Source organism: Phaenicophaeus curvirostris, chromosome 18 (genome assembly GCF_032191515.1).
Source record: "Phaenicophaeus curvirostris isolate KB17595 chromosome 18, BPBGC_Pcur_1.0, whole genome shotgun sequence".
NCBI classification, from domain to species: Eukaryota; Metazoa; Chordata; class Aves; order Cuculiformes; family Cuculidae; genus Phaenicophaeus; species Phaenicophaeus curvirostris.
The window spans coordinates 15427968-15455524 of NC_091409.1; the positions used below are offsets into that span (position 1 = coordinate 15427968).

A 27557-nucleotide genomic window follows, 5' to 3' on the forward strand; every position below is an offset into this window, starting at 1 on the left:
CTCATTTGGAAAACTTTGTAAAGAGCCAAAGATCCATTGCAACATTTAACATCACATTTTAAGAAAGCTAAAGCTGCAGATACACCTGGTCCTTACTTTTTGATTTGTTTTGAAATAGAAACTTAGTGCCTTGGTAAGTGCACTGAAGATGTCATCCGCTGCCCTGGCTGCTCCGAGCAGCGCTGCTTAGTGTCGTGTGCCCTTCTGCACAGGCTGCCTGCGAACGGGGATGCGCGCTGAAGGGATTTGGGTTCTACTTCCAGACTTCCCAAAGACACAGCCAGATTTCTAGCTTGCCAGCAGGCTCCAAAATATCCTCCTACGGAATTTATAACACTGTCTCTGTGGTGGTTGGGACTGCTGGGCGCAGTCTGTGCCTGAGCCTGTGCCGCTTTTCCATGGACACCTCAGGGGTGGCCGAGCAGTCGTGGCCTGGGGGAGCCCAAGCAGAGAGCAGCTAAAAACAGATGACTCTGAGTTTTAAGGCTGTTCTATTAGGAGTTCATAGATGTTAAACTTGCTCAGAAGGGGAGCTTTGTGCTGTGGGGCAGAGGGTCCCTTGGGGTTAGGGCTCGGAAGAGCCGGTCCCGGTTCTATGGAAATCCTGGTTTCCACTCTAGTGCGGTTTTGGACAAATGAAAGGGCGATGTGTGCGCCCCTGGGGAATGGCTTACCGACTCCCTATCCATGCTTTCTTTCTTCTCTTGATTTCAGAAACGAGTGCCAGTGCAATGCAGTCAAAAAGAAGAAAATCCAAGTAAATTACTGCATGGAAACATGAAACTTGTAAATGAGTGTGAATTTACCAATAGCGATTTTGAGCTGTGATTTTTCTTTTTTAAATAAAATTCTGTACAGTAAAGTCGTTTTAATATTATACTGTTCCAAATAAATGATTTTTTTTTTCTAAAAAACTGATAAATAGATATAAAAACTGGGTTCTTCTAAAACTCCCTGGATTTACAAGGTGCAGTCCAGGGTCAGCACGAGGTTAATGCGTTTGTATGGAATGGAACAGGAGGGGAAGACAACTGTAAATTTCTTTGTTTCCACTTTTCATAAATTAGAATACAGGGTTGTCATTTTTAGGTATGAAAATAATGTATTGTGCTGTTGTTTAAGTACTGTATGTGAATAGCAGTAAGTGGGTTTCTAACAAACCCCATCTCGTTTGGAAATGTAAATAATTTTATTATATAGTAGAGCTGATGTATTTGTTGTAGAAATGGACCAGTGAAACTTAAAAAAAATGAATTTAAGGGTTTGTACAATGTGGAATCCCAATAAATGTTATTGTCCTACAATTTGGATTGTATTATTATTAACAGCAATCATTCCAAACAGGAAAATGGAAAGGATTATTTCAAGCTCCAGGCCTGCAAGCTCCTTATATGGAGCTTTAGGAAGGAATTTGTTGAACCACAAAGGAATTAAGTGCTGCGGGTCTTCTAGCACAGAGCCACTCTTAGGATGTGGGTGATGGATCTGTGGGGTGGAGACCCAGAAGACAGCACAGCCCACAAAGAGGCTGCTCAGCAGAAAAACACAGCAGAGAAAATGTCATGTTAAATGGCGTGCCATCATTCAGGCAGTCTTCAAACCATTTAACATGATATTTTTTCTGGATGACTGTACTGGTAGGAATGCACGTGGGAATGGGGTGGCTTTATGTCCAGGGAGCTTTTGTGGTGAGAAACCGAGAAGTGAGCATTTTCAGAGAGCTTATTGCTTTGTGCACAGACAAATACTTCTACCTTTTTTCTTTCCTTACAGAATTACAAGGACAGGCTGAGAGAGTTGGGGTTGTTCAGCCTGGAGAAGAGAAGGCTGTGGGGAGAACCTAGAGCAGCTTCCAGTGCTGAAAGTGGCTCCAGGAAAGCTGGGGAGGGGCTCTGGGTCAGGGAGTGCAGGGATAGGATGAGGAGGAACAGTTTTCAGCTGGAAGAGAGATTGAGATGAGATCTTTGGGAGAAATCTTTTGCTGTGAGGGTGGGGAGGCCCTGGCCCAGGTTGCCCAGAGCAGTGGTGGCTGCCCCATCCCTGGAGGGGTTCCAGGCCAGGTTGGATGGGGCTTGGAGCAACTGGATCCAGTGGGAGGTGTCCCTGCCCATGGCAGGGGGTTAGAACAGGCTTTGAGGTCCGTTCCAACTCAAACCATTCTGATATTCTATGAATTTAAACAATATATTTCTATATATCAAAAGGGTGATTAAATATAAATTGGCATTTAATATAAATTGTCAACTTCTATAATGACAGAAATTGCCTAGACTTCATACTGGGGAGTTGTGATGGGGGGCCCACAAAAAGTATTGGTTCCTTTAGGGTTATAGATGTGGGATTATAGAACATAGACACATAGAAGCAGAGTCATTAAGGTTGGAAAAGATCTTTCAGCTCCTCCAGTCCAACCATCAGCCCAGTCCCACCGTGCCTGCTGAGCTCTATCCCCAAGTGCCACGGCCACGTGGTTTTTGAACCCCCTGAGGGATGGGGACTCCAGTGCTGCCCTGGGCAGCCAGTTCCAGTGCTTCAACACTCTGTCAGTGAAGAAGTTCTCCCTAATATCCAACTTAAACCTCCCCTGGCACAACTTGATGATGTTTCCTCTCGTACTGTCCCTTGTTGCTTGGGAGCAGAGCCCAGCTCCCACCTCCCCACAACCTCCTTCCAGGAGCTGCAGAGAGCGATGAGGTCTCCCCTCAGCCTCCTCTTCTCCAGGCTAAACAGCCCCCGGGCCCTCAGCCGCTCCTACAACTCCTGTTCTCCAGACCCTTCCCAGCTCTGTTCCCTTCTCCGGATCCATCTGTGCACGTTTCCATACAGATCTCTCAGTCTGTGTGCCCACATGTGCACGAGTGCAGCCGATCAGAGCCACTTTCTGGATTCTTTACTACTTCCCTCCTCCATGTTGCATTTCTTTAACCTTCAGCTTTAGTTGCCAGCTAACAAAACCAGCTCCCGGTGTCAGTGGGAGCTGAGGCCGAGGCCGGCAAGGCTGCTGGAAGTCAGGGGGGGTGAGAGGCCGGGTTGGGGTGCGGTTGGTTGTTGTCCTGCCCACCACCTTCTGCCCGTGAGGCGAGGGGCAAGAGTGCGTGTATCCCGGTGTCCCCCCGCTCCCTGCGTGGCCTCCCCCCTGCTACTGCTGCCTGGGACAGTTGGGAGCGTTTGGAGAATGAGGAGCTGAACAAAGCTCACAACACAGGAAGGTCCATGTGCCAGCAAAGAAGGGGAGCAATGGGGGTGCAGTCAGGGGTGCTGAGAACACCACACTGAGGGAAGGGAAGAACTTGAGGACAGGGTCACCATTCCCGGGGAGATGGACCTTGAAAAAGGACAAATGCAAGATACTGTGTCTTGAAGGAGCCTTGTAGGGAGCCAGGGACACTTCTACTTGCACCCTTAGCAAGTTGGTGGACGACACTAAGCTGGGTGGAAGTGTGGATCTGCTGGAGGGTCAGGAGGCTCCAAAGGGATCTGAACAGGCTGGATCCATGGGCTGAGACCAATGGGATGAGGTTTAACGAGGCCAAATGCCGGGTCCTGCACTTGGGTCACAACAACCCTGAGCAGCTACAGACTAGGAGAAGTCTGGCTGGAAACTGCATGGAGGAGAGGGACCTGGGGGTGTTGGTTGACAGCGACTGAACATGAGCCAGCAGTGGCCCAGGTGGCCAAGAAGGCCAATGGCATCTTGGCTTGGATCAGACACGGCGTGGCCAGCAGGTCCAGGGAGGTTATTCTCCCTCTGGACTCGGCACTGGTGAGACCGCTCCTCGAATCCTGTGTTCAGTTCTGGGCCCCTCACCACAAGAAGGATGTTGAGGCTCTGGAGAGAGTCCAGAGAAGAGCAACGAAGCTGGTGAGGGGGCTGGAGAACAGGCCTTATGAGGAACGGCTGAGAGAGCTGGGGGTGTTTAGCCTGGAGAAGAGGAGGCTGAGGGGAGACCTCATTGCTCTCTACAACTGCCTGAAAGGAGGTTGTAGAGAGGAGGGTGCTGGGCTCTTCTCCCAAGTGACAGGGGACAGGACGAGAGGGAATGGCCTCAAGCTCCACCAGGGGAGGTTTAGGCTGGACATTAGGAAAAAATTCTTCACAGAAAGGGTCATTGGGCACTGGCAGAGGCTGCCCAGGGAGGGGGTTGAGTCACCATCCCTGGAGGGGTTTAAGGGACGGGTGGATGAGGTGCTAAGGGGCATGATTTAGTGATTGATGGGAATGGTTGGTCTCGATGATCCGGTGGGTCTCTTCCAACCTGGTTATTCTATGATTCTACTGGTGCCCACTGATGAGCTTTGCAGCGGCCGCCTGGGCAGCGGCTCTGTGGAGCTGTCGAGCGGAGCCCTGCTCGGTGCAGCGAGGAGGGTGCTGGGCCCGGCCGTGCCCACAGGTGCTTGCCCAGCGGGAAGGGATTGACCACAATCTCCTTAGACCACATCGCGTGTATTTTCATCTGGTTTCCACCACCGTCACCCCTCCACACATGGAGGATGTTGGTAACGTGGAGGGGACACAACAGCATAATGGCCAGGGGCTAGGAACACGTGGGCGAGAGGAGAGATTGAGGGACAGGGGGTTTCATCACCCATTCTGGGACTGAAGAGGGAGCCTGGCCCTTTCAGAGGTGGGTGCTGGGAGGAGAGGGCTCTGCTACAATAAACCCAAACCTTCCTAGGATTCTGTGAGAATGGGGAGAGGAAAAATATCCCCTCAAGCGACGCAGCCCAAACCATCCCCTCCCAAGCGCGCCCTTGTCTTCACAGAGGACCCTTTCCTATTGCCTTGTCTCTGATAGTCACGGCGTTGACTTTAAAAAGCTTATTTCAAACCCCCAAGGCTTTTTACAAACAGATTTATTTGCAGGCTCAAGACGACTACACATCAAATTGAGTTTAAATATATTTTTTTATTATTTCTTGTGGGTTTTGCTTTATATTAATTTTTTTTTCAGTCAAAAGACAGCATTACAACCTAACAACCAAACCAGGTTACACACACACACACGCACACACACAGAGTACATAACGTATCCCAGGCCGTCGTGTCCTTCAGTCTGTTGACTCCTCGTGGCAGACGCTCCGTCCCTGCTGGCCTCGCTTACACGATCGGATGCAGAACACACAAGGACGTGGTTCATTAGCATTGAGTTTCAGACAAGGTTTCAGTCCTACAGCACAGGTGATGCAGAAGAACATGGGGCTCTTTTCCCTCTTCTCCCCAGGCCTCCAGCGGAGCGTGGCCGACGGAGAACACGGCCGGGCTGCCTCAGCAACACCCAGCAGGGCTCGTGACTGGGACAGCAACGGTCTCCAACACAATTTAGGGAAGGCATAAGGCAACCTTTTCTGACCATCACTTCTTCCTCTCAGAGGGAAACACCGGCTACCAGACATGCCACCTGTCCCGCGCCCATTCTGCCATCAGCTTCCACTCTCCATGCAAGCCACTGGGGTTTAGGCTGATCTTTTCAAAGAGATACAGCTCTAAAAAAACACAGCTAAATGCTTTTTAGGGCATTAATTCTGCTCGGCTTTTCTGAAAATCCCACTGTCTACTTTTAAAATGACATAGAAACACAGAGAGATTGAAAACTGACTCCCCAGTCATCCCTTGCATAGGACATGTAACTAGAGTTCACAGATTTATTCAAGTTCTGCAGTTGTGTTAAAAAAAGATGACAAACCACGGCAAACAGTGAAAGGCACATGGACAGTCAGTCCAGCATGGAGGCAGGTGACACGTGTGGATGAGTTCTACCAGTGGAACACCTTGGGATGGTACACACCAATAACATATTGCTGTGCTCAGGGGCTCCGTATGGACACAGTTGCGATACAAGAGAAAATATCAGTGTTGTAGTGTTCTGCCTAGTGCTGTTCCTTTATCTTTAGATGTCCCAAAGCACAATTGTGTCAATACAGCGCAGAGGAGAAGATCTCGGGGAGACTTGGCCATGGCTGCTTCTGGCTTCCTTGATGTGGAGATGCAAGGAAAGAGTGGAGAAGCTTTCGGCTCCCCTGCGCAACTCATTTTTAAGCTATGCTGACAATTTACTGTGCTGGTTTCCCCTTCCACTTGCAAGGAATAAAATCTTCCCCTCTGCTTAGAGGATAAAATGTGATTGGAGCAGAAGGCAGAGGGATTTTTGTGGGTAGCTGTGACAGAGCCAAAACTTTGCAGCGGGGGTTTCCTGCTCCAGGCATGCAGTAGCATCTCTCTAACAGAGCTTTGTACTTGCTCTGGGTCAGGGGCTGGAAAAGCGACCCCCAAACCAGTGCTGGAGGGGCTCAGCGTGAGTTTAATGGAGGGTCACCTCATGTCATCTCTGTAAAAATGGATTTTAAAGAGTCCTGCATGTAAAAGACATCTCTGTTCTTAAATGGAGCTGCTCAGCTTTGTCATCCTCATCCTTCTGTAAGGAAAGAGTTGTAGGTTTGGTTGATGACACAGATCTTCCTAGAAGCAAAAAGAAAGGCTGATTGATGATTCATTGATGAACAGCATGAAACAGGGCACGAGGGGAGACCTCCTGCCCCAGCTGGGTCTGGCTGTCCAGTGCTCCCCACTGGAGTGGAGCAGAGGAGGCACCAACATGTCCAATGGGTTTGAGGACACCTCTTGGATTTGTCAGCCCTGCAGAGCCGATCGCACCACTTCATCCAGTGTCATGCGACCCGTGACAGCCACTCTGGTCATGTTAATTCATGAAGGAGAAGCCCTTGAGGATACTGGGAAATCATTGATGACTTTGACATCGTCTTCAGCAGTTCTGATGGGCAGAGATGGGAAGCTCCACTGTGAAGAAGACAAGCCCTGAGCCAACCAACCCCACTTAAGGGCCATTAACTGGCCTGCAGGTGGGAGTGCCCCGGGATGGAGGTTGTGAGCATGGTGGGTGTCTCCTGGGGCTCTGGTCACTGCCAGCAGCTGTGCTGAGGTCAACAGAGACAGCCCTGTGGGGGACAAGGACATGGGGGAGCTCCAAGGACTAAAGGGGACACCGGGGGGCTGGTGTATTCCTGCTGCCAGCAGCTATTTCTGGGTGAAGACAGTGAAGGAGGAGCAGTGAACTGGAAGCACTTGTGGAACCAGGGGCTGCTTATAATCCCCAGTGGCCAGAGTCACCGTGGCACCAACCAGACATGAGTGGTCTCTGGTTTTCCAGCTGGACACTGAGGGAAGCCTCCAGGATTGCGCTCACCCCATCCCAGCAGAGCAGGGCTCGCTGCTGTCCTCCAGCAGGCAGAGGCTGAGAACAACTTGCTTGACTTGTGACGTCCCATCCATTTTTACTGGCCGTTTTCTTGTTATTATACGGTTCAGTCTTTGGGGACTTGCTTGGTTTTAAGTAAATTCGCCTGAAATTTAATTCCATTTTCTGCAGGAAGCGGCATTTCTCCTCCACAGGCGCGAGGGCAAAGCTGTGGGATTCCAGTCAACAACCTCACTGCAGCACTTATTCATCTGTTTTTCTGTTCTGATTGGGACAATAAGATATCGGGGGAGGTTTTTCCTCTCCACTGGGGCTGGATGGAAGAGGGAAGGGTAAACGGAATATTATCCATTGGTTAGCAGACTGCCTAAAAGAAGAGTGAAGATTTCCCCAGTGGTGGCCCTTGGGATGAGCCACGTGTTTAAGGTATCCATGAAGAAAAAGAAACGCTGACTCCCATGAAAATAATCTTTTTCCTTCCAGACTGGACTTGTACAGCAGTTTTTCAGGAAGCGCATTTGTGAACGCGAGTTTCAGAGCATCGGGTGTCCCAGCCCTGGCAGCTCCCCCCACCTCACAGTGCAGGTGGGAGACAAAACTGGATTAAAGGAGCTGTTGTGTCCGGTGTGGCTGCCGGTGAGGCATCCCATGTGTCCCGTGGCTGTGCCGTGCGTGCCGTGGCTGTGCCGTGCGTGCCGTGGCTGTGCTGCAGCCACCAGCCCACAACTGCCCGGTGCGGAGCTGCTGTGGGAGGGGGTCGCAGGGGGGTACAAGGGATTGAATGTGTTCTGCCGTAATGTGGTTGTCATCTCAAGCGGTGGCACTTCTGCAGGAGGGCTGCTGGTCCCGGTCTTGTCCTGCTGGCTGGGGGAGCCTCACCACTCTTGCCTCGCGTTCACCACTGGGATGGAGCCCGGCTGCCCTGCTCTGTACTGAGAGGTGGCCGCTGAGATGCAAATTTCTCATGCCTTGCATGGAGAAGATTTCCCACGCCACAGGGACTTTAAGTGGTGGAAAGTGTCTTTCCTGCTGCATCCACAAACTCCAGGTGGTGCTGCCAGCGCTGCCCCAGCCTGCCCATCCATGCCCGCTCCTCCCTGTGATTCCAGCACGGGACGGGGAAGCTGCTGCTGGGTCCAGAGCCAGGGAAAGGGCATTTACTGAACAGCGATTTGCCTGGGTCTCTCCACCAAGGAATCTTTCCTTTTCATGCTTTCATTGCAAGAAACACAGATATTTCTCCTGCCACCTGCATCAGCGTTTATCCATGTGATTGCTCCAACAGCTTCCCCCATCCCAGCTGCCTTCAGACCCCAGGGCTGAGGTGGGAGCCAGCGCACTTTCCTTCTCTTCCCAAGTCCTCGAGGGCTCATTGCTTAAAATCCATACCTGGTTGTTCATAACAAGGCCCAAGGAGGGACCAGCCACACTCTCACAGCTGTAAGGTGTATTTTTGGGACATGGGTGAATGAAGAAGGGCTGCTGCTCAGGGACAGATTCACCAGAAGTGGCAAGAGCTGCTTTTTGGAGCTGTCGGCACATCGAACCCTGCAGCTCTCGGTGCAGCAGCCGGTGCTGCCAAAGGCTTCAGCCACATCCCTGCAGCACCCTGTCCTTCAGGATCGCGCCGCCAAAGGCCTCACAGACAGAAACAAACCCCACATTCCAGCAGAGAAGCCCAGAGAAAAAAACCCACATTTTTAAAGCCCCCAGCATATTTGTTTGTCCCTGAGTCTGTGCTGTGGTTTCCTTTGATGCAAATAAAGCAAAGCAAGCAATTCTCACCCCAGCCGTTCGAGTGGGACCTCCTTGCCAGCCAGCACTGTGTTTGCTTCACCTTCCCATCGGGAGCATCACAGAGACCATCACAAATTCAAAATACTCATTGGGAAACAAAAAAAAAGAAAACCAACCCCCTAAAAACCTAAAACCCGCACCCCACAAGAACCTACCGAACACCTACACATGCACACATCTGCACACAGGAACAGTTCTCAGTTTTTTAAGCACCTTTCATTTGTTTTAAGATTCGAGGAGACTCATGACCACAGTGGAAAGGGATTTTTCTTGCTCTGGCAGGAGATTTGGTGTCGGGCCTTGTGCTCAGCGCTGGGCAGGAGAGGAATCTTGCAGGGTTTCTGCACAGCACGTCCTGCACGCTCTCTGCTACAGCATTCCTTACGCTCACGCTGGTGGACGACAGTCACTTCGCAGGGTGTTAATAGGCAATTATTAATGTTGATCACATGAGTGAGTGTGCAAACAACAAGGGGGGGGTCGCAGGAGCCGGTATAGGCTGTGGTAAGCGCGCTGCGTTGACCTGCAGGATGCTAGGACTCTGGACCAACCTCTTCATGAAAACATCATTAATAATTTATTAATCCTATATAAACATACTCCGGATATAAAGTGTGATAATAGTTCTGCTTCATGTCCTGTGCTGGCTGGGCACAGTGTGATGAAAGACATCTCAGACTGGCACGGAAAGAAGAAAGGAAATCAGTTTGTATTCACAGAAAGCAGGACGGAGTAACAGCATCAGCCGGTTGAAATGGGCGCTGGGAGCCCGCCACGACTTGGCAGCACGGCCACGGCCGTCTGGCTCGCGATGGATGAGTGGGATGCAGGGGAAGGTTCTGATGAGGGGCTTCTGCTGCTGCGGTACCGTTTGCTGCCAGCCTGGTGGGCACAGAGGGGCTGGCAGGTGAGACACGGCAGGATGAGCCCTGGAGCTGCCGTTCCCAGCCAGCCTCGCCGCCCTCCAGCCTCGGCCCCCTGGAGCGGGAGAGGGGCAGCCAGCGTCACCACCAGTCTCTGGCTTCAGCAGCGCTCCGGAGGGATTGGCAGCAACTTGAATGCGCTGGAGGAGAACTTGCAATGGAGAACAAGCTGGGAGGCAGGAGACTGCCTGGCTTGATGTATATTTGGTGTAGAGAGTAAATGCTTCCTCTAACGCTGTTGCCTGCTGGCCCCAGATCACATCGTGCAGTGACATGGGAAAGAGTGGCACGGGGAAGGCAGCACCTCCTCGGATCCGTTGGGCAGTCGGGAGCTTGGGCTCAGCCCTCACTTGCCTTCACAAGCCCCTGTAGCAGCATCCCTCCAAATGCTGTGCCCCCAGTCCACACCACACTTCACGTTGGGGTGGGAGGGGAAGGCATTTACACGAAGCCCAGAAATCCAAAGGATGTAAACATTCCCCTCAAGGACTTGTCGGTCTCATTGCCAAGTAGACATCACAGACAATCTCCAGCAGGGTCCTCATGTTTGGCGGTGAGGGTGGTGACTGCACTCGCCCCGGGGGCCACCGGCCACTGCAGCCAGAGGGGCAGGAGGCACCTCAGCATCCATGTGATGAGAGCACTGGGTCTCGGGAGGACTTGAAACAAGAAACTGGCCTGGAAGAAGGTCAAAAAGAGATACGTATGTAAAGTTGGGTTTTGGTTCTTTCTGTGCTTTTGGGAATGCCATGGCATTGGAGCAAGAGAGAAATGCTGAGCTGGCTCCTCTGTAGTCCAGGCTCCTGGGCACAGCCCCAGGGCTGGTGCTCGTAAGAGGGTTTAGTTTGGTTTTAATCTCATTTAAAAAAATCAACAAATACCAGCTGTCTGGGCTTACTACCATTCCTTCAATCCAGGTCCCAAGCTGATATTAAGAGATGTAACATGGAGAACAGAAGAAACCTATGAAATCAGAATTTTGCGGGGGGAGGTGGGGACATTTCTTGTCTCAGAGGATGGGAATCCGGGCTGTGAGCTGGCCACGAGCAGGACACCATGGCCAGACCTGGCACAGGGTGCAAAACCAGGACCTTACAGGAGGAAGCTGGGGAAGGATTGGCAAAGTTCTGCTGGGTTTGGAGCCTTCTCAGCTGGTGCTGGAGCTGGTGGAAAGTCTGGAGTGTGTCCTTCGAAAACATGTCTTTGACAGGGAGGGGAGGGATTTCCATGACAGAATTTGGCCCTTCCTGGCAAAGGATTCAATCTTTAGTTGGTAGGAGAAGGCATTCCCACTACAGCGACCCTCTCACCTGCCCCATCCTGCTCCTTTGCGGCTGCTTCCAAGTCCATCTCTGCCTTGACTTCAGCCTCTTCCATCCTCTTTGGCATCTTTCCACCACCAGCTTCGACGTGCTTTCGCCACCTCAGGGATGCTGCACAGACCCCGGCCTCCACTCCCCTCCTAGGGGTCAGGGCTCGGCAGCCGACTCTCCTGGGCTTAAATGGTGCCTCTTCTGAGTGCATGGGGACATCAAGACGTAGATACACACACGTACAGATATCGGTGGCTCCAAGACGAGGGGGCTCGCTCTGGAGAGGCAGTGGCGGCTTGGCGGGACCCTCGCTCACCAAGCTGCGATGGCTGTGCCCGAGCTGGAAGCCTCTGTCGTTGTGGTGGCCGACGGTGAGACGCTGGGACAGTGGTTTCCTGAGATTGCTTTTAAGGTTGTCTTTAAAAAAATACACCACGAGGCCCCTGGAGCTGCCCAGCTGCCCCTGCCCTCAAGGTTCCCACCAGCTCTTCCCCACCACCAGCCCTGGTGGGACGGGCAGCGGGGTTTTTGTCTCAGTACAGTACAAATTGAATTAAGAAATCATGGAGGGACGGGGGAGCTGCTGGTTTTGAGGGGAGGAAGCATTATTTAGTGTAACCGATGAGATTTTCCTCAAACTCCCAACTCTTGTTGCATTGTTGCTCTTTTCGCTCGTGCTTGGTGTCTGCTTGTGACATCCCAGGCCAGCTATCGTGGGGTGACGGCGTCAGGAAGAAAGGCACTGATGTCACAGGCTTGTCAGGACAAACAGGATTCACCGTGGATTCCAGAAACAGGCGACTTCACTGGGAATACGGATTTCCTGCATGCAGGCTGGTGTGACTGTGAGGGCGCAGGGGTGGCACGGCCCCCCATGCCAGCGGGAGCCGCTGGCCCTGCCGGCATCGCAGGGAGCAGCGAGGGTCGGGGGAGGAAGACGAGGAGCGGGGACAGGCGTGAGGAGCAGGGTCTGTGGAGTGAACCCCCAGCCCGGCGTCACCGGCGTTCACGGGGTTGGTGGGTGTCGGGGTAGGAGGGAGCCCTCGGCTGGGGGGGACGGTGGGGGGCTCGGCGGCGCGGGCGGCGCGGCGAGGTCAGTAGTTGCAGTGGCGCTGGCAGGGCTGGTGGATGAAGGTCCCGGCGTGCTGGTTGGGCCGGCGCAGCAGGCGCTGGCGGGCCCGGTTCTGCCGCTGCAGCGCCTTCTGGCTGAGCTGGTGCCTCTCGGCCAGCTGCTTGGCCCGCTGCACGCGCCGCGCCTGCCCCACCTTCTCCAGGATGGTGGCCTTCACCGACAGGGACCGGCTGTGGTGGGGCGCGTGCCGCTCCAGCCGTGGCTCCGGTACCTCCCTGCGGAGAAAGGGGTTGTCAGCGGCCACTGGCACCCAGCCCTCGCCCACCCCAGCAAAAAGGAGACCGGGACCTCCATCCCAACCCCACCATACCATGGCCCCAGGACAGATCCAGCCTGCCGAGGGGTGGGGAGGCTCTGGCACAGGCAGCTCCAGGACACCCAGGATAATTTCAGACATTACCAGGAACACGGATGTCCCCACAGCGTCTAAGTCCCTTGAGCCCAGTGGAGGGAAACCAAGCTCTGCCTCACCTCCATCCTACTTGCAACTCATTGGATCTCCGGGCCAGTTTCTAGCTCTCTCTGGCCCCCTTTCTGCACCCTCCAGTGCTAAGGGACCTCTGAAGCTCATGAGATCAAGCTGAGACCCTCAGGGGAATTTTGCAAAGAGAGAAGCCTGGAGAAGAGTAGACTGAGGGGAGACCTCATCACCATCTCCAGCTTCCTCACAAGGGGAGGAGGAGGAGCAGGTGCTGAGCTCTTCTCTCTGGAGGGGAGGGGATGGCAGGAAAATGCATCAGGGGAGGCTTAGGTTGGACATGAGGACAAGGTTATTTCCCCAGGGCGTGGTGAAGCACTGGAGCAGCTCCCAGGGAAGCAGTCACAGCACCGAGCCTGACAATATTCCAGAAGTGTTTGGCCAATGCAATGTGAACGCTGGGGTTGTGCTGTGCAGGGACAGGAGATGGACTCCACAATCCCTGTGGGTCTCTTCCAATTCAGGACATTCTGTGATTCTATGAGGCCCTGGAAGAACAATGTCCCCCAGTCCGGGCAGAGACGCTTCCTCCTGCCCTGACCTGGGAAGGGGATCGCAGGGGAGATGCTGGAGGGACTGGGGGGCAGCAGCAGGACTGAGTGTGTGCACAGTCAGGGCTCTCCAGGGGCCGTGGGGCAGTGGAGGCCAGGAAGGGACAACTCTCGGTGGGACAACTGCCTGCACTGACAGCTCTGCTGGGACAACCCTCCACAGGGAACCATTAGAGTAAGGGCTGGGGTTAGGGTTATGGGTAAGAGTTGTTCCCACGTAGAGTTGTCCCAGTCCTGCAGAGGGCAGCCACAGGGAGAGGGCAAAGCTCCCTGGGCTCTCCAGCGAGGCTCCGGCTCCGGGGAAAGAGGGTGGAGGGCTTCAGTACACAGCTCCTGGGTGGGAGAGGGCAGTGGGGCCAGGTGGGGCATTTCTGTTTAATGTTCCCCCCTGCTAAGATGGGCTTTGGGGCAAAGAGAAACATCTGCATCTGGGGCTGGCAGTGTCCCTGTGGCTGTGGGACGCCCTAGAGGGAATCGGGGGTGCTGAGCGCCCTTCTGCCTGGGGGAGCTGAGGGTATTGCGAGAACCATGGTGCGCAAAGGCCACCTTGTTCTGTTGGGTTTGTTTTGTTTGAGCCCAGCCTGGCAAACCACCCTGGGCAGGTGATGGGGTAACAGGCGGCATCGGCACGGGTGGCTGTGCCAGGAGACTCTGCTCCTGGCATGGGAGGAGGATGTGGCCCTCTCCGGCTGCAGCCTAGAGGCCAGGTCATGGTCCTGCACGCGTGGCCGTCTCAACACGGTGCTGTGATCCCCTTAGCATGGTGTTTTGGGACACAGAGGCTGCTGCCTACGCACAGCACCAGCCAGGGCACCCTGCCAGGTGTGGGAGGTGCTCTCTGAGGTGGGACATAAAGAATCATGGAATCATTAAGGTTGGAAAAGACCTTTAAGCTCATCCAGTCCAACTGTCAGCCCGACCTTACCATGCCCACTAAACCACGTCCCCACGTGCCACACGTGGGTGAAAAGCTCCAGCAGTGATTTGCGAAGCCAGGACTGAGTGTCCACCCCACCGAGCACCCCTCAACCACACTCACCCGGCAGCATCGTCCTCCAGGACCTCCCTGTCCACCTCGAGGGTGCTGGTGACGTAGACGGACATGCTGGGGTGCTCGATGAGCAGATCCTCCATGGGGCTGCTCCCCATGATGTCAGGGCCGGGACCCTCTGCAGTAAAACAGGGGGGAGGGGTGACAAACCAACTCTCGTCCATCAAGCAGGGACCGGCTGGAGCCGGGGAAGCGGCCGGCAGCGGCGGTGGAGCTGGCGGTGCCAGGCGGCATCGCGTGGAGCGTCCAGTCCCACCAGCACCCACTCGCCGAGCTGCACCGGGGCGGGCACGGCTGCCTGGGGGGGCGGGGGGTGCAGAGCCATGCGGGGCGCAGCGGGGACACACACACATACCATGTACAGTGGGGAGGGAGGGGGGAGAGAAAGGGGGCATCATTAGTGCGAGAGACACCCCACCACCATCACCACCACCACTGATGACGGGCACGGCCCCGCGGGGACCTCATGGCTGGGGGGACGCCGGGAGCGCCCCGCACCGCGCCCCAACCTGCATCCTCTGCACCAGGGCGGCCGCCGGTGCTGCGGGGCTCAAAGTCAGCAAGCAATGGAAATGGGTCTGGTTAGGCAGTTTGACCAAAAAGTGAGGGTACCAGCAGAGTTTGCCGCAGCAATTCTCTTTTCCTCCTTCTTAAAATGAAGGAAGAAATTCAGTTGGCAAAGGAACGCTGCTTTCGCTTGGCCCTAAGGCACCTGAGCTGAGCCAAGCCATGCTGTGCCACGCCGGAGGAAAGCCGGCCTGCCTGCGCTTGCAAACAACACCTGGCACTTTGCAAACACTGGAACCAAGCACACACACAGGAAAAAAACAGAGCACACCTTTTTCTGGAAGAAACCAATGGAATAATTTCTTCAGCAAAGGTTTTCACTGTGCTTCAGTCCACTGGAGACCGAGTTTTGGGTGGCTGAGCCAGGAGCTGCTCCCCACACCCCTCCTCATCTCCCCTTCCTCACCTCCACCGTGCAAAGACACTCGGGCTGCTGCTCTTTCTGCCTGCGCTCGGAATCACAAGTTGGGTTATGGGAAGGGATCCTTCACCTAATGTTGGGCTCAGCAAGATATCCAGAGCCATTCCCAGGCTCACCAGAGGAATTCGAGTGGTCTCAGGGGGGATGCACTGCAGTGCCTATGTGGACATGTGTGAACACATGGCTGGGTGAGGGTGCAGAAGAAATCAGAGGGGAGGGTGTCCTTGCAATGGAGAAACACAACACACAAAGCACGGGGCCAGCACTCCCCACCCGGCATGTCCCTGGCTCCTCCGGCCAACACTGTCCCAGTCCGGGCTCAGGGCAGGTCACAATTAGCCTTGCTAACATGAGAGTATCTCTCTTCAGGTCAATGGACATCAGGCTATTAACAGTTGTTGACCTGCCAGGCTGGAGACTGTTTGTTAGCCGGGAGAGAGCCATCAAGCCTGGCTGGAGCGTTCCTGGGCTGGCAGCTCTCCCACAACAGGGAGCAGGGGAACCAGGGTGGCCGGATCCTGCTCCAGCTGTCCACGGCTACCTGTCCCCATCCTTTGCCAAGGTGGGTTTTAATGTCACCCCCACATCCATGGGTGACTCGCAGCCATTGCTGCTCAGCACCAGGAAACACTCTTTGCTCCCACTGGGTGCTGAGCTGAGCCAGGCTGGGCGACAGGGCAAGAGAAGCATCTGATCCCGAGAGATCTGGTTAATTTGGGAGCATTTTGCAACATGTGGGTCAAAGACCTGGCTGAGAGGGAATGGATTCGGAGGTTTGTTAGGCTGCTGTGCTGCTGGGAGGGAGCCAGGCTGGGGGATGCTTGCTGGCTGCCGTGGCTCATAGGTGAGGACGGGGCTGCAGCCAGCGGGTGCAGTTTCTAAAGTGCTTTGCATAACTCCAGCCTCAGAGATCAAGCTGAAATGAGTCTGCCCTGCACTGGTCAGGGAATGCCATGGGAAAAGGCAGCAGCAGTGCCGGTGGGGATTAGCAGTGGGGTGGCCAGTCCCAGGCAGACATTGCTGAAAGCTGGATCGGCACCAAGCCTGCCACTTGATTGAGAGAAAAATGGGATCCTTTGGTACCAAAGTCATCCCTGGGTCCCCACTGAGCTGGCTACAGTCTTGGAGCCAGGGGCTCAGGGCAGAGCCCAGCATTCCTCTGTCTGGGGAAACTCCTGGCTCCTCCTGGCATGTTTTGGGCGTGCTGCAGCTGCTGCCAGCTGGCCCCGACACAGGGCAGCTGCGTGCATGTTGCTCCAGAGATCTCCTTGCAACCAGCTCCCTCTCATGTCACAACCGTGACCCACCCCGGGACAGTCATCAGAGGGGCTGGAGGACAGGGAATCCTCCACGCTGCCTGTGCCCACGCCACCCGTCCGCATCCACCAGCTCTCATAGTGCTCCCACCAGGCACTGGACTGTCCCTGTCCCGCATCCCAGGCTTGTCCACACTCCGGTCCCCTCTCCAGATCACAGCATGGAGAAAAACCCTAATAAACAACTCATGCCACAAAAATGAGCTCTGCTCAGTACACAGGAGACAGGCAGGGAGCATCTCAAAAAATAGATGCTGCAAGAGGGAGGATGAAACCCTCCTCCTGAACCTGCGGGATTTGTGAGTGGTACCACAACTACCCAGGGGCTGTGAAAGTGTTCTGGCCATCGAGGAGCTCTTGTTTGTCTAAGTTCACTGCTCTATTTGCAAGTAAAAGGTCATAAAAGCATCATTGCAGCTGTCTGAGTCATCGACCCTACAAGAGCAATGCTTAATGGAACTGGAGGGGCTCTTGCACACAAGGAATTTGACCCGCCTGGTTGGTGCGAAACAGGCTCCAGATGGTTGTCATCATCCCTGGGAATGCAGAACACTTGAGGGCTCTCTAGATACGGACCATCCCTTGTCTCAGCACTCTTGGCATGGGCACTGGGAATGATTTGGGAAAACAAGGCCTTTGGAGTTGAGATTTGCTTCCCTGAAGGACTCAAATGACACAAACATGACCAGATTGTCAGTGGCACATCCCCAGCTAGGAGAGCACCGCTGCTGCCTGCCCTTGCGTGGGGAAAACCCACAGGCAGCCCGCACCCAAACCCGGGCTGACGTTCGCAGGCTGGTGCTGTGCCAGGGTCTCCTCCTGGCACGGAGGCACCTGGAGGCTCGAGGGCAGCAACAGCCCCAGCCAGGGACACCGCTGCTCCCATGCTGGTGGAAACTGGGAACCACTACTGAGAGAGCAAAGGGAAAAGGGAGGAGCAGGCTGCAGGCTACTGCAGTGACCACAGCACTGAGCGCCATGGACAGGGGGACAGGGGAGGAGGGATGAAGGGGAGAGCTGATCACACATGGTGGAAGCTCGTCTACTGTCATCCCAAGGGGGTTGCCCAGCTCCAGGGAGACAAGGTGCAACAGAGGCTGTGGGAAACCAGTCCCCTCTGCTTTCCTCACCTGCAAGATCAATGATGAGCCAGCCATCCTCCTCCTCCTCCTCCTCTACAAAGGGTTTGGGCTCCTCTAGGCCTTCTGGTGTGTTGCTGTCACTGAAGAAGAGGCTGGTGAAACGCTGAAACATGGTTGGGAGCGGTCCAGTGGGATGCACAGTGAGTTTGAGCTACTGCTGGGTGCCGGCTTCCAGGTGCAGAGATGAGAGCGATGGGCAGGGAGGGCCAAAAGCAACACTCAGGATCTTGGTGGCAGTGGAGCTGCTTTGCAGCTAGTGAAATCGTAGCCAAGTGCAGTGCTGAGGTTCTTTACTTGGCTTGAAAGACCTGTAAAAGGGAAAGAAAAAGGAATAAAGCATTTGAACCGACTGGCAGTGAGGCCCTCCTGCATCAGACAGGCTGGAGGGATTAGAGAAAAACGTGGCTCTGGCACTAGTGTGTGCTGAGGGCTCTTCCAGCTGCTGGCATCTCCATGAGTATGATGCACCGTGTCTGAAAGCAGCGTTCCCCGCCTGCACTGAGCCCTGCAGCGTGTCCCCTTCCTCACAGGCAGCATGTCCCGCAGGACCCACCCCCGGAGCTGGCAGGGGCAGCACCAGACACTGCCCCAGAGTCAGGCTAGGACCTGGCACGGAGCAGGCACCAAGCGCGGCTGGAAGGGCAGGGCAAAGGGGCGATGCTGCTGTCCTCTCTGAGAACCGATGGCACAAGCCGTCCCTAAACCCCACACCGACACACTGACAGTACAGCCGCCCTCCCTCCTCCTCCTCCCTTGCTGGCTTTTTGTTCCAGCCCTGCCTGTGCCAATACCTGCTTGAGGTTGGTTTAATTTTGAAAGTCGCCACTGTTACTGTCACCATGAGTGACATCACTGCTCCTTTACAAGGACCTTGCAAGGAGCCACGGGACAAAGCTCTTGGCTGTGGGTTGTGTCTCTGTCCCAGGCACCAGCAGGGCAGGGTGAGGACAGCGTAATCCCAGCCCTGGGGGAGCCCCTGCTCCATCTATGCTCATTGCTGTTCTAACCCTGGGGAAACACCTTTCCCCAGCTCGAGGGGAGGTTAGAACTCACAAATTGTATTAATGACCGCAAAGCCCTCAGAAAGGCACAGACAAGATGCACAGTGATATCCATGTGGGGAAAATGCTTTTTGGTTCAGAGACATTAAAGGGCATTAAAACGTGATCAATAGGTGGATGTGGGGAGAAGGGGAGGGCAAAACCCCAGTCCATGGCTCTGTTGACCAAGGTGGCACAAAACCTGCAAGTGGTCCTGGACCCCGGTGAAGTGCCACCTGGGCAACATGGAAGGGAAAACGTGCAGGGAGACATGAAGCACCTGAGCTTTGGCCCTTACAGATGCCAGCTCTCCAGCAGCTCAAGTTCGAGCTCAGTTCCCCCTAAGAAAGTGGCCTCTCCAGCCCCAGCACTGGTGAGAAGGGTGACTGGCCTGGGCACTTGCTCAGGGTCTGGGGTTCAGGCACACTTGTATTTGTCTGTTGTGGAGTCACTGTGTCTTTCGCCTGCTTTTAGGTGCCTCGGGAAGTACAGCACCCACTCCACAAGGCATAAAATGAAAAATCAGGGGGAGCCCTGATTCCCCAGGCTTTGGCGATGCATCTGATGTCTTCCCCCATGGATGGAGGAAGGAGTGCCGGAGCATGAAGCAACTCTCCCTCCCTGGCACAGTCGGGGCAGCAGCATGGCACTACACAATCCCTCGGGCAGGTTTCAAACCCCAGGTGACTCTAGTTGCCCCAGAGGTGCAGGGCAGACCCTGTGGCTCTAGACCTCAGGGTCCATGTCCCTGCTCCAGGATGGCAGCCCTCCACTGACGTGGTCCATCCCTTCCACTCCACCATGTAGCTAGATCCATCCAGGAGCAGAGGTGGCTGCTAAACAAGCAGCTGGGACGGTGTGGTCAAAATGGATTTGGCTGAAACTCTACAAGCCTCTCACGACAATGAATTGGAAGTCGATGATGATTCCCCACTCTGTGTCCTAAGAGGGTGCCAGGTTTCCCCTGGAAGTACCCAGCAGAGGAGTTTGCTGCACTGAGATGTGAGAAAGCCATTTAATCATCAAATCTTAGAGTCATTTGGGTCAGAAGCAACCTTAATGCCCATCCAGTTCCATCACTCAACCTTGGGCAGGGACACCTCCCACTGGATCCGGCTGCTCCAAGCCCCATCCAACCTGGCCTGGAACACCTCCAGGGATGGGGCAGCCACCACTGATCTTTTCCTCCGACAGCAGTGAGAGCTGCAGGCTCTGCTAAAGCAGCTCCTGGCTCCCCATCACCTTCACAACTGCAAAGCCACAGCCTTTGTTATCCTCCAGTGTGCTCATCACTGAACTATCCAGACACCCTCCATTCCTGGAGCATTAAAGCATAACATAAGTTAAGAAACAACATAAAGAGGGGCTGATGACCAGCTGGGCAAAGAGTGGGAGCTGGTCTATCGGGTTCTCGTGTGCTCTGTGCTGAGCACAGCAGAAATTTCCCTCCCACAGGACCCACAGGTGAATCCACCCGCTGTCCCCGGGGTCAGGCTGGCCACGGGCTCCCCGGGCAGCCCCGAAGGCTGTGGAATGCAAACCTAGCCTCGTTACACACCAGTTCCCCCTGCATGCAGTCTGGAATCCGGCACCTGCCTGGAGCACTTTCCTATTTATTAGCTGTCTTTTAATATTTTATTAGTATTATTTACTTAATAAATGTATTCAATACCTAATTGCAGCAGAAACCCCACTCCTTCCAGGTGCCCATCCAGGCTGGCGATGCCACAGGGCTCCCCGCTGCTGGCTCGTCCTCAGGTGACCAGGTAGGAGGGAGAGGGGCAGGAAGCACCCAGCAGCCCACGGCTGGCATGTGGCACTCCCAAGGTCACCGTGGTCCTGGCCCCATGCAAGACCAGGAATGGGTTCTGGTGTTCTTTCAACTAGAGCAGCTCTGCCTGTGGCGTTCCCAGGCCAGCAGCAGTGCTGAGCCCAGGCTGACCCCAGCGTCACCATGCAGCAGCTTCCCCAGGCTGAAGGGGACAGGAGGGTCCCCTGACCTGCACACTGTGCCTCCCTGGCTGGGGAGGATACTGGAAATGCTCTCAGTCTGCCTTCATCAGTGGCCTATGTGCAAATTCCAATCTTTTTTGCTCTAGACAGGCATGCCAGGCAACAGGAAAGAGCTGGGGACAAGAGGTGGCAAAGGGGGAGTCTGGCAGCCTCCCACCATGAGGGGAAGGGTGCCTGGAAAAGCATCCAAGCAGCTGGATTTTTCACAGAATCCTTGAATCATGGAATGGTTTGGCTTGGAAGGGACCTCAAAGCCCATCCAGTTCCATCCCCTGCCATGGGCAGGGACACCTCCCACTGGATCCAGTTGCTCCAAGCCCCATCCAACCTGGCCTGGAACCCCTCCAGGGATGGGGCAGCCACCACTGCTCTGGGCAACCTGGGCCAGGGCCTCCCCACCCTCACAGCAAAACATTTCTTCCTGAGATCTCATCTCAATCTCATCTCCTGCAGCTGAAAACCATTCCCCCTTGTCCTATCCCTGCCCTCCCTGATCCAGAGCCCCTCCCCAGCTTTCCTGGAGCCCCTTTCAGGACTGGAAGCTGCTCTAAGGTCTCCACGCAGCCTTCTCTTCCCCAGGCTGAACAACCCCAACTCTCTCAGCCTGTCCCTGTACAGGAGGTGCTCCAGCCCTTGGATCATCTCCGTGGCCTCCTCTGGACTCGCTCCAACAGCTCCGTGTCCTTCCTGTGCTCAGGACTCCAGAACTGGATGCAGGGCTCCAGGTGGAGTCTCCTGAGAGCAGAGCAGAGGGGAAGAATCCCCTCCCTCGTCCTTAGTCGGAGCAGCCCTGCCAGTGCTAAGGGAGGTCAGGGGAGCTGGCAAAGCCTTCAGGATCAAACCTGCGGTACGGAGGCAGCAGCTAGATCCTGGCCAGTGAGGAACAAAATGAGCTTTAATCCTCACCCTCACTTTATCCAGTCTGGTCTAAAATCCTAAGTAACCCTGGGTTAGAGAGGCAGGATGAGGCGCCTTATCCCCAGCAAGTTTGTGAAGGCCCCCAGTGGTGCCCCTGATGGAGAGAGGGAAGGGGCAGCATCCAGAGAGACTGGGGCAGGCTGGAGGGGTGGCCCTGGGGGAACCTCATGAGGTTCAACCAGGGCAAACACAGGGCCCCTGGGTGGTCGCAGCTCCTGGGACCAGCACAGGCTGGAGGCTGGATGGGCTGGGAGCAGCCCTGCCAAGAAGGATCTGGGGACACCAGTGGGTGACCAATTGGATGTGAGCCAGTGACGTCCACTTGCAGCCCAGAAAGCCAAGAGTATCCTGGGTGGCATCACAGGCAGCAGTCCTGTGCTGAGGACTCCAGGACTGGACACAGGGCTCCAGGTGAGGTCTCACAAGAGCAGAGGGGCAGAATCCCCTCACTTGCCCGGCTGCTCACTTTGCTTTGGATGCAGCCCAGACATGGTCCATGGAGGAGATATGGCCAGCACAAGGGCAGAAGGGGACTGCTGATGGACCACGTCCTTGGGGCTGAGCTGCCCTGCACACCACACACCCCCCCACATGCCGGTGACCAGAGCTGGGATCACGACCATGGGACTCTCCCCAGGCTTCCACAAACCCTCTTCCTCGGCATGTCCACCTCATCTCAGGCTGCTGCCAGCACAGGGAATGGCTCACAGGTGACACTCACGTGGGGACAGATGAGTTTATTAATGAGTGAAATTCCAGAAAGTCCAACAGCCTTTTAAAATCAGCCAGAGGGCATGAATTATTAAATTTTAAAGTAGGAATAAGGAAACCATAATGCACAGAGTTATTTTTAACCCCTTCAAAAACCTCGACACAATAATTAGTTTTCTGAGTCACCACCGCTGCAAATAACCCTGGGAGCTAAGAATAGGCAAAAGCATCCGCAGCAAAGCCCCAGGATGCGCCAGGAGCTTGCCAGGGCAGGAGCCACGGCTTCCCAGAGCTGGCAGCTCCCAAAGTCCCAGGCTGCAAGAACAACAGCAACTCCGCTTGGAAACAGCAACAGGTTCCCTGAAAGTTTCCATAAATACTCAGCAGCAGGAGGGATGCTGCTGACAAGCAGCAGGAGCCATCCTTCCGCGGCAGAGCTAAGAATACCCCGTGCAGTCATCACAGCCAGCGTCAGAGGTAGGAATCAGGTGCCTTCCGCCAACCCACTTGGGAAACATTATTTCCAGCTCCTTTTACCTAAATTAGACAAGTGTTTTGCAGGCAGCTCTCACCACGTTGTATGTACCAACATCCTAAACCTGTGCAGGAACACAAAGCGAAGAAGGGGGTCCATCAGCAGCACAGCTCAGGGGGGGCCTGCTCATCACCCCAAAAATCACAGAACCCTAGAAAGGCTTGGAAGGGTTTGGGTTGGAAGGGATCTCAAAGCCCATCCAGTTCCACCCCTCTGCCATGGGCAGGGACACCTCCCAGTTGCTCCAAGCCACATCCAACCTGGCCTGGAACACCTCCAGGGATGGGGCAGCCACTGCTTCGCAGGGCAACTGGGGTCAGGGCCTCCCCACTCTCACAGCAAAACATTTTTTCCTACGATCTCCTCTCAATCTCACTTCTTTCAGCTCAAAATCATTCCTCCTTGTCCTGTCCCTGCACACCCTGACCAAGAGCCCCTCCCCAACTTTCCTGGAGCCCCTTTCAGGACTGGAAGCTGCTCTAAGGTCTCTCCGCAGCCTTCTCTTCTCCAGGCTGAACAACCCCAACTCTCTCAGCCTGTCCCGATGGGAGGGGCTCCAGCCCTGGAGCACCTTCATGGCTTCCTCTGGACTTACTCTAAAAATTACCAGTGAAGCATCCCTGCGCTGTCCTCTACCCAGCCCCTGTCAAGGAAGGGACCAGAGCTGGCAGGGGTTGCCTGACAGCTCGGCAGGGCTGGATTAATGCATTTAGGCACTCAATATTTGCCCTATAGCTCCTGCTAGTCTCTTTGCTCCTCCAGCAGCATCATTTATGGGGTTCCCATGGGGCTGAGACAGCCCCCAAGGCTGCTGCCAGCACAGACAGATGGACCCCAGCAAACCAGAGGCAGATCCACAGCCAGAGCCTCCTCCACTGCACAGCAGGGTGGGGAAAAGTTCCCCCCCGCAACCTCTTCATCATCACGCTCTTAATATTAGCCACTGACCAAGCCAGCTGCTGGAAGGGCTTTCCTCAGCCAGTGCAGGAGCTCAGCATGGACTGGAGTTTCCGTGTGTTCCTCTGGATCCCAGGACAGCAAGTGGGGGGTGCTTTCCTGGAGCTGTATCCCCATCCACACCAACTCCTTTGTGTAACTGCCGTGGGAAGGTTCTTACCCCAAGGACAAACCCAGCCTGCTGCTATTTGATGTCGTCACACCGAGCCCTGGAAAATCTGTCCATGGCCAGCGGGATGGGAGCAAGCAGGAAATTTTCTGAGCTGCCCTATGCAATGTTAGAAATTTCCTCACTGAGATTGCGCTAGGTGCAATATTCTTAGCAGTGCGCACAACGTGGATCACAGGAGGCTGGATGCCGACTGGCAAGTTGGACTTTGGTACCACAGGAGCCCGAGCTGCCCACCAGCCCGGGACTCGTGCGTGCCAGGCAGCAGGGCTGCGGTGCCATCAGCACTGAGAAGCCCTCAGATAAGAGATCAAATCTCAGTTTTATCCAGTCCTGCTATGAGCAGATGATCTGGGTTTATTCTTGACAGGAAACATTTCCATTCTGTTTTCCCCTTTGTGTTCAGCCAGATAAGCACCAATTTGATGCGACTAGTCCCTAACCGTGACAGTGAGCTATAGCACAAAGCTTTTGTCTCTTCTGGGGAGGAAGAAACATAAAAGGAGATGAAAGATTCATTTTAGAGAGAAAATAATTGGTTTGGGCACTTTGTAGACTCAGTCTGGTGGGCAAGAGGGCAAGACAGCACAGTCCTGTAGCGGAGCCCAGCACCTGTCTCAGGATGGATCCCCACCGAGCACAGCCTCGGCCAAATTAGCAACAGCTCCTGGTGCCCTCCCAGCTCAGCCCCGCGGTGCCGCAGTCAGCCGTGGTGCTCCTGCTCCCAGGAAAGGCACTTGAAGCCCCCCCAGGGTGACGGTGCCTTTGTTCAGATTCTCCAAGCAGGGATGCTGGGCTCTTCTCCCAAGTGATGGGGTCAGGACAAGAGGGAATGGCCTCAAGCTCCGCCAGGGGAGGTTTAGGGTGGACATTAGGAAAAAATTCTTCACAGAAAGGGTCATTGGGCACTGGCAGAGGCTGCCCAGGGAGGGGGTTGAGTCACCTTCCCTGGAGGGGTTTAAGGCACGGGTGGACGAGGTGCTGAGGGGCATGGGTTAGTGTTTGATAGGAATGGTTGGACTCGATGATCCGGTGGGTCTCTTCCAACCTGGTTATTCTATGATTCTATGATTCTATGATGTAGCTCCCCGGCACATGAGAGAGATAAAATACAGGGCAGGAAGGACACGGAGCTGCTGGAGTGAGTCCAGAGGGCCAGAGCACCTCCCTTTCCAGTCTGGAAAGGGGCTCCAGGAAAGCTGGAGACGGCTCTGGATCAGGGAGTACAGGGATAGGACAAGGGGGAACAGTTTTCAGCTGAAAAAGGGGAGAGTGAGTTGAGATATTGGGAATAAAAGTTTTGCTGTGAGGGTGGGGAGGCCCTGGCCCAGGTTGCCCAAGGAAGCTGTGGCTGCCCCGTCCCTGGAGGGGTTCCAGGCCAGGCTGGATGGGGCTTGGAGCAACTGGGAGGTGTCCCTGCCCATGACAAGGGGCTTTGAGGTCCCTTCCACCCCAAACCATTCTATGATTCTGTGATATGTATCAAAAAAAAATCACAGAAGCAATAATACCATTTATAACATGTTCCTACAGTTGCACTCCACAAAGCCCCTCAAGTTTAGTGGCCAGCCAAGCTGCTGAGGTCCCAAGGCAAGGGGCGCGAAATAACTAAGAAAGTTGACATTTTTATGACTTAACGACATTTCTGAGCTGTCCCAAAGCAGGTGACTTCGAGCAGTAATAACAAAGGTAGCTGCTATATGCAGGATGCCACGTGCCCAGCTCAGACGGGCACCGCATCCCTCACCTGCCACGTGCGGCTCCTTCTCTTAGAGCTGAACGCAATCAAAACACCTCAGCACACACCCAAACCTCATTAAAACGCTGGGATTTACAAACTAAATGGAGTTGTAAAGACAGGAGGTGTTCAAAAGCATGAGGTAAGCGCTCAGTTAAATACAAACCACGGACGCAGCCGTTTGGGTGTCACACTCAGGTCTGGATGAAACCGTTACAGCCCTTTTCCAAAAAGTCCCGTTTTTCACCCAAACAGCCTCTCGTAAAAACTGGGAGACGCATCCATGTCTGCCTGGGGAGGCAGAGCCTGGCAGGGACAGAGGGGATGGATGGGGGGGCAGGGACACAGGGGACACAAACAGGGATAGGGGGGGACACGGCCAGGGGGACCTGGAAGGGACACAGGGAGAGGGGACACAGGGAGAGGGGACACAGGGAGAGGGGACACAGGGAGAGGGGACACAGGGAGAGGGGACACAGGGAGAGGGGACAGGGAGGGACATGAACACAGACATGGAGGGATAAGGGGGGGACACACGGACACAGGGAAGGGGGGAAGGCATGGGTGGGAGGAGACCGAGACACGCACACGGGGGGAGGGGGGGAACAGACACACGGACACTGGGGGGGGGTGACAGACACATGGACACGGGGGAGGGGGAACACACGGACACGGGGTGGGGGGAACACACGGACACCGGGGGGGGGGGACACACGGAAACGGGGGGGGGGGGGGGGGGGAAGAACAGACACACGGATACGGGGGGGGTGACAGACACACGGACATGGGGGAGGGGGTAGACACACAGACACGGGGGGGTGACAGACACACGGACATGGCGGGGGACACACGGACACGGGGGGGGGAACACACGGACACGGGGGGCGGGGGGGACACGGACACCGAGGGGGGACACACACGGACACGGGGGGGGGGGGAAGGACAGACACACGGACACGGGTCACGGCGGGACACGCGCGGGGGGGGCCGATGACGTCTCAATGTCATATGCAAATGAGGCGTGACGTCACCGCCGCGCAGCCAATGGGGGGAGCGGAGCCCCCTGGGGTCAGAGCGGGGACCCAGAGACAAACAACTGGGGGGGGGGAACGGGGAACGGGACGGGGTTTGGGGGGGGGGACATGACAGTCTGGGACGGGATGGGACGGGATGGGACGGGACCCTCCCCACCCGCCGCCCCTCCCCTCGGCCGCGGACTCACCTGCCCGGGCCGGCGCGGGGCTGTCCGGGGGTCGCGGCGCTGCCGGGGCGAGGCCGATGTTGTGCGGAGCGGCCGCCGCTCCCCGGCACTAATCGGGGCCGCCGGCAGCGCCCGCCGCGTCACCGGCCCCGCCCCCCAACCCCGCCAATGGGCGGCGGCGGCACCGCGGGGGGCGGCCCCGGGACGGCGGGGGGCGGCCGGGCCCCGAGGGGGAGTCCCGGGAGCCTGGGGGTCCGCGGGGTCACTGGAGCCGGGAATGGGTTGGGCTGGAAGGGACCTCAAAGCCCATCCAGTTCCACCCCTGCCATGGGCAGGGACACCTCCCACTGGATCCAGTTGCTCCAAGCCC

The 27557-nt window shown here is 55.4% G+C and overlaps 2 protein-coding genes across 6 annotated transcripts in view; one reads left to right on the forward strand and one right to left on the reverse strand.

The window, feature by feature from the left end:
- Positions 1-1304, forward strand: part of NCOA6 (nuclear receptor coactivator 6) — a 40421-nt gene extending 39117 nt beyond the window's left edge. For all 3 annotated transcript variants that reach the window (XM_069871703.1, XM_069871704.1, XM_069871707.1), the window contains one exon: positions 715-1304. In XM_069871703.1, the coding sequence (XP_069727804.1) occupies positions 715-761 (47 nt within the window). In that variant the 3' untranslated portion in view covers positions 762-1304. The remainder of the gene's footprint in view (positions 1-714) is intronic.
- Positions 1305-4887: 3583 nt separating this feature from the next.
- Positions 4888-27309, reverse strand: TP53INP2 (tumor protein p53 inducible nuclear protein 2). 3 transcript variants are annotated; one of them, XR_011338702.1, is made up of 5 exons: positions 27209-27309; positions 17894-18213; positions 14448-14757; positions 11245-12594; positions 4888-10612 (listed from the first exon to the last, which is right to left on the reverse strand). XR_011338702.1 is itself a non-coding variant. In XM_069871786.1 (4 exons), exons 2-4 carry the CDS (start codon positions 18015-18017, stop codon positions 12342-12344), a joined length of 507 nt encoding a protein of 168 aa, XP_069727887.1. In that variant the 5' UTR covers positions 18018-18213; positions 27209-27309; the 3' UTR covers positions 4888-12341. The 3 variants fall into 3 exon arrangements, 2 of the variants coding, with proteins under 2 accessions (XP_069727887.1, XP_069727886.1); XM_069871786.1 differs by having other exon boundaries at positions 4888-12594; positions 14448-14577; XM_069871785.1 differs by having other exon boundaries at positions 4888-12594.
- Positions 27310-27557: the final 248 nt, after the last annotated feature.